We start from the raw sequence: 9309 nt of genomic DNA, 5'->3' as shown, positions 1-9309 counted from the left end.
TATTTTTGTATTGTATACAATTTTTGTTTTTCTGTGTGTGATTGGGGGATAAATTACTTGATCAGTACTCGTGGTTCATCCTTCCTTGCTCAGCTTGTAATAAATCAAATTGAGGAATATTGAGAGGTTTTGTAGAAAAAGACAGCATCCTTTTCATCTCACTAAGGACATCAAAATAGCTAGCAATATACATGAACTAAATTAGTCATTCAGAAACAGTACAAAAATGTCTAATCGAAAGCTATATTTTGATATATCTATCATACCCCTAAACTATATTGTTCGCAACCAAAAATCCTCTTGAATGACACGTTTGGCAGAATCTATCTTAGGCAAACCTCATTTGTAACCTACAATCTTAGTCCGGTCAACATGTCATGCTCGAATTGGTGTTTGTTTCCATCATCGTCTTGGGACGGTGCCAACTGGAAGGAGAGAGGCGAGAGAAGGGTTGGGCGGTACCCCCCTAAAACGTTCCATGAGCATTCATCCAATGAGGGTGCCTCGGCAAGATATAGTTTCTTGTCCCATTGTACAAAACCACCCTTGGAAACCGATGTGCTTTTCCTCGTGTCATACTTGTGCAGGATGTTATCCATCAAGTAGCACATCATCTCTTGATCGTCAAGCCAGCAGCCCCACGGCCTTTTAAAGCAAAAATGGTGGCCTTCCATGTGGAAGCTGTAGCGCAGCTCCCAAGACGGTTGCTGGTGGTCACCCTCCAAATCAATGTCCTCGAGTGGAGGTGACATGACCCAGAAGTGGATGGTCATAAAGTTGGTGAAGTTTATGATGTGCGCGGCAAAGCATAGACGCCCGTTGAGCTCAAACGCACCCACCGTTGGTTGGTTATAGGGCCGAGTCTCGTATTCGGGGAGATTGTAGGTACGGTAAGACTCCGTCGCGACATCTATTGCCAATATTCGCTTTGGAATCTCATGTTTCTTGTAATGCATCCAGCTAAGAGTCACTAGGTATAGCTTGCCGTCAATCGACACGGGCGATGAAACTTTGGACGGGCAAGACTGGGAGTTGAATGAATGGTGGCGCCACCAGCGTGTGTCGCCCAGGGTGTACACGTCCACCTCCACACGCTGCCCGGAGGAGGAAGACCATGACCCTAACGGGTACGACAACCGAAACAACTTGTACTCCCTGGTGGAGGGACTGAATCCCAAAGCGAACATATGATCATGCGTGATTAGCGGGGGCGCCTTGGGTAGCGCCACGGTCTCGCCCGTGATAGGGTTGCACACCACTGCCGGTGCCTTGGGTTCGCCATGCCGGTGCGCGAAGCAAAGGAAGCCATTGCAGACATTGACGAGGCCGTAGCCCCTAGGGATGGGAACACAACACATGGCCTTCCCTGACGACACGCTGAAGACGCTAGCCTCGTCGCTCCAGCCGGGCTCCCTCACTGTGACGAGCAAGGCCTCTGTGCGTGCGGAGGTTACATGGCTGGCCATGGCGTGGAGGTTGTGCAAGGAGGGGCGGCTGGCGACTCGGCGCCACAGCCTGCAGACGCAGCGGGACCGTGCGAGGTCCTTGGTGGGCAGCTTCACCAGGATCTCGCGTAGTATGTCTCTAGGGATCTCCGGCTCCATCCTTGTTTTGCTCTCGGGCTCGGGATGACCAGATCCCATCGTCAACCGATCGAACCTGTGATCACCATTATATGGACTAGCTACGTCTAGGCAAGTTATAATTGGAGCCTTCCATGACCGGCACGGCATTGAGTCCAACTACAAGTCCGTACTCCCCAAGACTTCGCCACAGTATACTCCGTCACCATGTACTGTGTACTAGGTCTTGGAGTCGATCATGTACTGCACGTATATCTTGGAGATCCGAACATGTGTACAAGACAGAGACCATGGTGTGGAAAGAAAAAGGCAAAAAGAGTCAGCGGAGATCAAATCGGAATTGCTGCATGGGCCGCTTAAACTGGACTACCAGAGGAGATACGTCATGAGGAACTGTCGGCGTAGCTAGCAACGTCCAAAAGGGAATATATAAAAAGCACTGGTTGAAAAATAAACGAGCCATGCCAACTATAGCAAAGGGGGAGAACGCACTTGTAGACATTTTACGGAGAACATATCTAGTGATACCGCACCTTATTTGATACCATGATACCACTCTTTAAAATTTAAATTATAAATGTCAAAAAAAATCGAAACCAAAATTTTGGATGTTCACAAGATGTGTGTTTACATATGTTGCAACTTTCATAACCAAATTCAAAATATCCTTAGAGAAACAAAAAAGAGAAATCCAGCATGAATAGTGTCACATAAAGACAAAAACACAAAATGCCACTATTCACACAACATTTGTCTTTTTTGTTTCTCTTTGTGTATTTTAAATTTGGATCTGAAAATTTTAAACAATGTAAACACACATCTTGTGAACAGCCACAAATTTATTGTAATTTTTTTGTCACTTAAAAATTTAAATTTTGTGAAGTGGTATCATGGTATCATGTGAGGTGTGGTATCACTAGATATTTTCCCACATTTTACACACTCTAGAATATCTGGTTAGTTATAGCTAAGCTAGCCAATCGTATATATAGCGGCCTCTCGTGTGATATTTGTTAGGCAAGTAAAGTGTAAAACATTTTATTGAACTATTTAAAGATACCTAAAATCAAGACAAACTTATATAAACATATTACAGTTTACATAGGTGGCAGACGTTTTTCCATGGACCAACTATGACATTTTTAATATTTTCACTCTTTGAATTGTAAGCCCCGTGTCATCCCCTTCATAAGGTGGCACAAGACGTGATGCTGAAAGGTATTCAATAGCGACTAGAGGGGGGAGGAGGTTGAATAAGAGCTAACAAAATTTAAGCTTTTTCAAGTTTTAGTCTTTATGCAACAAGATAAAGGTGAGCAATGCAAACAGAGCAACCTAGATGATATAAACACAAAGGAAAGCAAAGAAAATAAGTAACACAAAGTGCAAGGTAAAGGACGAGGTAAACATCGAGAAGACACGAGACACATGAGATTTGTTTCATGTAGTTGTTAAGGGAAGTATGTCTATGTGTTCAAGAGGTCTGACGCTACAAAGGCCACCAATACCACAAAGGCCTCACCTTCTTCCTGGTGAACCCACCACAAAGGTGAATCCACTTCTCCACTACATGGTGCCGGTAGAGGTGGCTAAAAAACCTTCACAAGGTTGGGGCACAACTCCATAACTAAATTAGAGGCTCCCAGCAACACCTAGAGGCTTATACAAAACCAAGCAAGCCCTCAAGATGCTCTCTTCACAAGGGTCTCCACTATGAAGACCTAGGGTTACAAGTTCCACAATGGAATCTGTAGAAATATAGAACCCTAATTTATGTTTCTTGTTTATTCGGGTGACCCTTATGGGATATTTATAGAAGTACACGAGGGAGGAGACTTGGAGTAAAAGATGGCATCTCTAGAGTCCTAGTTGACCTCAATGTCCTATGCGGATTCTAACATAATCAAGAGGAAATTCAAATTTCATTTGATCAAAGGGTAGTTTGGGTCCTCCTCCTTCAATTCCAGAAAGATGCGATGATTTGGTTAGCTAGGGAGGAAGATCTACCAACTCAAGGGCGGATATACCATCCCTGTTGCCTGGGCAGCTGCCCATGCTTCTCTTCCGCGCGCCTCTGGTCGTTGGCGATCACCATAGTTACGAGCGAGACTCGATCGACTGCTTTGCCCGGGCTTCCCCAACGATTCTTAACTTTTTTGGGCCAAATTACCCCACACCGACCCAAGATTATCGAGGCCCATTTGTCAATTAGGATGATTGACTGAATCACAAAAAAACGATCGATCCCCAAATCCTCAATCGACCCAGTTTCCTCCGTCTGAAACCCTCGTCCTAGGCTACAGGTTCCCAGCTCCCTGCCGCACACCATTCTGGTTTCGTCGAGCCGACGACGCCCGAGGCTTCGAGATGGCCTCCATCAACGGCGGCGAGCCTACAGACATTAGTGCGCATCTAGTCCGCGCAGCTCGGGGGCGATAGCCTCAAGCGGGGTGAGGCAGCAGCTCCGGCATGATGGCGACTTCGGTGGCGGGAGTGAGGAGGCAACTCCGGCCGGTGGCCGCTCGCACTAGGGTTGGCGGGTTGGATCGATCTCGTTGGCTTCGGGCAGCAGAAGATAGATAGGATTGATTTCCTTCCCAAAATTTTATTTTAGCACAACCAGATGTCTAATTTTAGATTAATTTGGAGTATATATAGTTACTTATTCTCGAACATCCTGTTCTTGAACATAAAATTGTTAAAATTTCAGAAATTTGAAGCTTTTGGTCGACACAAGAAGCTTACCGGTTACCACAGCAAGAAGGTCCACAACCTACTTAGACATTTACCTAAAATACCTAGGCCTTATTAGGACGTTATTGTTATGTTTATCACCTCATGATAATTGTCTTCCAAATGTTGGTAGAGTTTTTTAGGTGCATTTGGACATATGAGCTTTTGTGGTCGACCGCTGGAGCTTCAATAGTGTCGGTCCTTATGAACATTTGAGTTCTTGTGGTTAAATGTTGCATACCAATGAACATTTACATGTGCTTTTGTTTTTTTAGACAGTGACCAACTTCATATGTGAAAATTGCCCTATTTGATTTTCCTATTTGCTGATGTGCATTTGAACATTTTAGTCACAGTTGGCTTGCCCAGGCTTTGAAAATTTTCTAGGTCCGCCTATGACCAACTTGAAGCTCAAAAACAATGTAGGAGAGAGAAAACCCACGAGCTCAATACCTTTCTCCTTGGGAAGAATGGGTTGGATATTTATAGCTATCCTCAGATTTCTATCCGTTGCATTAACACATGGCCATATATTCCAGGATAAGTGTACACGGAATTTTGATGAGGGAGGTGGGGGCAGGGTGGGGGCTGGAGTAATTTCCGGTCCTCATTCCGGCTGGCCCAGACCACTCTGACCAAGTTTGTAAGACTAGTCACAATGGGAAGTATCATACACTAGTATCATGCACATGATACTAGTTTATGATACTAACGCCACAATGCATAGTATCATAAGATAATATCATAGTATCATTATATTTAATGTTTCGTAGAATCTCAATGCAAATATGTGTACATGATGTGTTTGCCATTAAGTTTTCTAGTTTTACGTGCTATGATACGGTATCATATTATGATATCACTCTCATCTCTCACCTCATTAATTGGTGTGCCATATCAGATTTTTGCCAACATGGCATGCATGATACTACTTATGATACTTCCATTGTGGCTAGTCTAAGACCAATGGTTATTATGCTCAAGATGAGCAGACCACTCCGACCTATATTCCAAGAGGAATACCGAGCGTGGAGTTCTTGGTCGGAATTGGTCCGAAATGGGTCGGACCCCTCTAGCTAGGCTTAGACCAGACATTCTGGTCTAGCTAGGTCAGAGATGCCGCCACGGCCAGAAAATCCGCCCCCTTAGCCGGAGGCCGGAAATTCCGCCCGTGCAGATCATGTGATGATGATGATGATGATGTTGCTACCGCCGATTAATTATTTCATGCGGACAATGTACCGTTGGAGAGAATGAGACTAATCTTAGCCAGAATTTGACATTCCGAACACAAGTTGTTATTGTGGGCGATCTTAATTTCGAAGCTTATTACAGAAATTTCGAATCTTAATAACGAAACATGACTACTCCAAGTCTCAAAAATTAATTTAAAATTTCTAATTGCAGCGACACGTCAATGGATGCATTTACAAGAGCTGAGACATACCATATCATGAACTAAAGAATTTACTAGAGAGTGTTATATGAATGTGAGATCGACTGCTCCCTCCATTCATAACTACTCCATACTTTGCTTCCTGGCTTTATTTAAAGTCCAACTTTAATAGTTTGACTAATTATATAGGAAAAAATACATACTTTGCAATGTAAGACTTAGTCCCTCCATCCAACAAATGATGTCACACCTTGATCTAAATTTGGATGTATCTATACGTTAAATCACGTCCAGATACATTCAAACTTGGACCAAATAGAGAGATCCTTTGTTGAACGGAGCTAGTATTAAAATTGTCATAAGTTATATTTTTATATTATATGTATTTGGCGTTATGAAGGTTGATATTTTTAACTATGATTTGTACAACCTCCGTTCTAAAATAAGTTGCTCAAATTTGTGCAAATACGGAAGTATATAGACATATTTTAGTTATATGTACATCCGTATCTAGAAAAAGTTGAGCAAGTTATTTGGAGACGGATGCATTACTTATATTATGTTCACAAAATTTGTATAAATAAATAAATAAATATATTAAAAGATATTTCCAACATGAATACAACAATACCATATATACATTTTGAAACTATATTATTTTGTACAGATTAGTGGTCAAAGTGCTGTATCAAAGACCGTGCAAAAATAGTGTCTTAGGGCATCTCCAACCACGCGACCCAAACGGACGCGCTGGGCCGTCCGTTTTGGGCCGTTTGGGTCGCCGCCCGGACACGCGGACAACGCCCCGCGTCCGCGTGTCCGTTTGGGTCGCGCGCTGCGCCCAACGCGCGGACCCATCGCAAATTGGAGAAACACGAAAACAAAATGAAAATGGCAAATTTAAACGATATTTGATTAAACATATGCCCTATTTTGGGCAAATTTAGTACATAGCCCTATTTTGGGCAAATAAAACTAACAAAAGAAGCCCCTATATGGGCTTTTAAATTTAAACTAATTTAAAAACCCTCTATTAGGGTTTGGTCGGCGGCGCGGTGGCCGCCGGTGCGCCGCCTAGCCCCTGTGGGCGTCGTCGGCGACGTCCTCGTCGTGGACGACGTCCCCGGCGGCGAGGCGCTGTTGTGGCTCGACCGCGCCGGGGACGCCGGCCACGGAGACCACAGGGGCCTTCTCCCACGGCGAGTGGGGGTCCGGAGCCACCCGCGCCGCCTCCTCCTGGAGGCGCTGTCGCCTCTCTGCCAGCCGGCGGCGCCTGGCCTCTGGCGCCGCCTCCTCCAGCCGGGCGGCACTGTCCTCCTCGGCGGCGCTGCTCGTCGGCGCGGCGCCTGGCCTCCTCCCGCCGCGCCGCCTCCTCCTCCTCCCGTCGCGCCTGGCGGGCCTGGGCGTAGAGCTCCCAGCCCTCCGCCTCCTCGACCTCCTGCCGGGCCGCCTCCTCCATCTCGGAGGTGCGAATGGCCGCATGGAGGTGCGGCCATTTCGCCTCCTCCTCCGCCGCCGAGATGATCAGGGCGGCGCGGAGGTCCGGGTCCTCCTCCGAGGACTCCGGCTTGGGCTCGATGAGGAGAGGCGGCGGTTGCGGCAATGCCGCACCGCCGCGGGCGGCCTCTCCGATGTGGAGGCCGCCGCTGTTCCCTCCGGCCCGCAGCGGCGGCCGACGCCGGCCGGCTGGCGGCCTCGTCGTCATTGGCTCCGGGAGCGAACCGTCGCTTCGGGGCCATGGCGGCGGTTTTGCTCGGGGAGTGGAGTGGGGACTGGAGTGGAGGGCCAGATCCCCTCCAGTCCCCATTTATTAGACTCCCTGGTCACCGACAGGTGGGCCCAAGGGAGACGAGGCGACCAGCACGCGGACGCGAGCGAACGGCGCGTGCCATCCGCGGCCACGCAAACCTAGCCCAGATTTGGGCCGGGTTTGCGTCGTTCCGGACGCCGCGGCCGTCCGCTTTTGCGGTGCGTCCCCGCGTTGGGCCGGGTTTTTGTCCGTTTCGACCCATCCGGACGCGCGGGCGCGGGATGGGTCGCGCGGTTGGAGATGCCCTTATATTTTGGGGCGGAAGGAGTAATAATAAATAAATAAATAAGAAGGGATGTGGTAATGAATACCCGGACATGCGGTTCAAAAAATTACCGATCAAAACCAAAACTCGCTCTATCGTAACCATGAATTTGTAGTAAGTAACAAAATCGAACAATCAATCAAAAAACAGTCAGATCCAGCTACGTACAGCTAGCTAACTAGACGAACAGCTCTAGTAAGACGGGCGGCCGGTCGACAGCGTGCACCAGCAACTCCTGATCCGGCAGCGCGACGCTGCGCCAGACCCACTGGGCATCGCCGCCGGCGCCGTTGCTGAGCGCCATCTCCTCCCGGTGCCGCCTCATGTGTCCCCCGAGCGCCTGGCCCATCTCGAAGCCGAGCCCGCAGATGTGGCACTCGTGCTGCTTCTCCTCGCTCCGCTTCTTCTCCCTGATGGCCCTGGCGACGCCGACGCCGAGCTCCAGCCCGTGGCGGCCGCGGAGGTGGCTGGTCCGGTGACCGCCCAGCGCCTGGAACGACATAAACGCACGGCTGCACGTCTTGCACACGAAGTCCCCCTCCCCGGAAGTCGCCACCACCCGCCCGCGCCGCGTCCTCTTCTTCTGTGCCGCCGCCGACGCAGTGGAGTTGCCGGACGTCGTCGGCGAGTCCGTGCTCAGCGATAGGGCCAGAGACACCAGCTCATCCTCCCTCGCGCGCTTCATCCCCGCTACCATGAATGATTTGCCTGTCTTGATTATCAGCTTGATGGATATCGATTCTCTTCTGTGTTGTTTTGTCGTACGAGAGAAGACGGGAGAATGAATGGGTCGGCACGGGAGGCCGGCGGCGAAGTTATATATAGGTTGCGTAGGAGGCGGTGTCGAGGGAGGTTACTTGGGTGTCAAGTTTGTGCGCGGCTAGGCGTGTCCCACTTGCTTAGCCGCGTTTGGGCAACGCCAGCTGGGATATTTTCCAGTCTTGTGTAAACGGAGCGTGGATTTTTTTTTTTTTTTGCCCGAGACACAAATATAGCCCCTTCTTTTATTTCAACATATAGCCCCTTCTTTTTACAAAATTAACAAACGACATTTTAAAGTGCCAAAAGGTTCCAAATAATTTGTGGTAATATTTCACATGCAAAACATGAACTCCAAATATCTCGTATTCTTGGCATTGAAATTTTGCACCATTCACCCGTTCTTCTAGATGTTAGATTGTGTTACTTTTGCGCAGCCAATAATACAGGTATTTGCAGCTGATACTTTGCACGTTGATATAACACTTCATGATCTACAACTTGGGTGTAGCTTTTGCATATTTTCGAAACTTTTAAATGTCGTTTTGATTTCTTTTTTCAAACGAGCTACTTGAAGCTCGGGATATTACACGAATTGTGGCCCTAAAAGGCATAAAGATTAAAGAAACTGAAATTTTAGCTCCAGCATTTTGTACGAAGACACATAAAAAATTATGCATGCGGACTAGACATGTATATGTGCTTTTATACTGTATTATTTAATAAACCAAGCTGTGTATAGCCGGAGATCCAAAACGATTAC

At 47.5% G+C, this 9309-nt stretch overlaps 2 protein-coding genes across 2 annotated transcripts; both read right to left on the bottom strand.

Annotated features, from left to right (window-relative positions):
• Nucleotides 1-350: 350 nt before the first annotated feature.
• On the bottom strand, nucleotides 351-1643 carry LOC127346678 (F-box protein At3g07870-like). Its single transcript, XM_051372954.1, has one exon. The coding sequence runs from the start codon at nucleotides 1641-1643 to the stop codon at nucleotides 351-353; it is 1293 nt and encodes a 430-aa protein (XP_051228914.1).
• Nucleotides 1644-7790: 6147 nt separating this feature from the next.
• LOC127292138 (uncharacterized) lies at nucleotides 7791-8573 on the bottom strand. Its single transcript, XM_051321486.2, has one exon. The coding sequence runs from the start codon at nucleotides 8482-8484 to the stop codon at nucleotides 7966-7968; it is 519 nt and encodes a 172-aa protein (XP_051177446.1). The 5' UTR covers nucleotides 8485-8573; the 3' UTR covers nucleotides 7791-7965.
• Nucleotides 8574-9309: the final 736 nt, after the last annotated feature.

This window comes from Lolium perenne, chromosome 4 (genome assembly GCF_019359855.2).
Source record: "Lolium perenne isolate Kyuss_39 chromosome 4, Kyuss_2.0, whole genome shotgun sequence".
NCBI lineage: Eukaryota > Viridiplantae > Streptophyta > Magnoliopsida > Poales > Poaceae > Lolium > Lolium perenne.
Note: the sequence above shows the minus strand (reverse complement) of the source record. Positions and strands in the feature narration are given on the sequence as shown.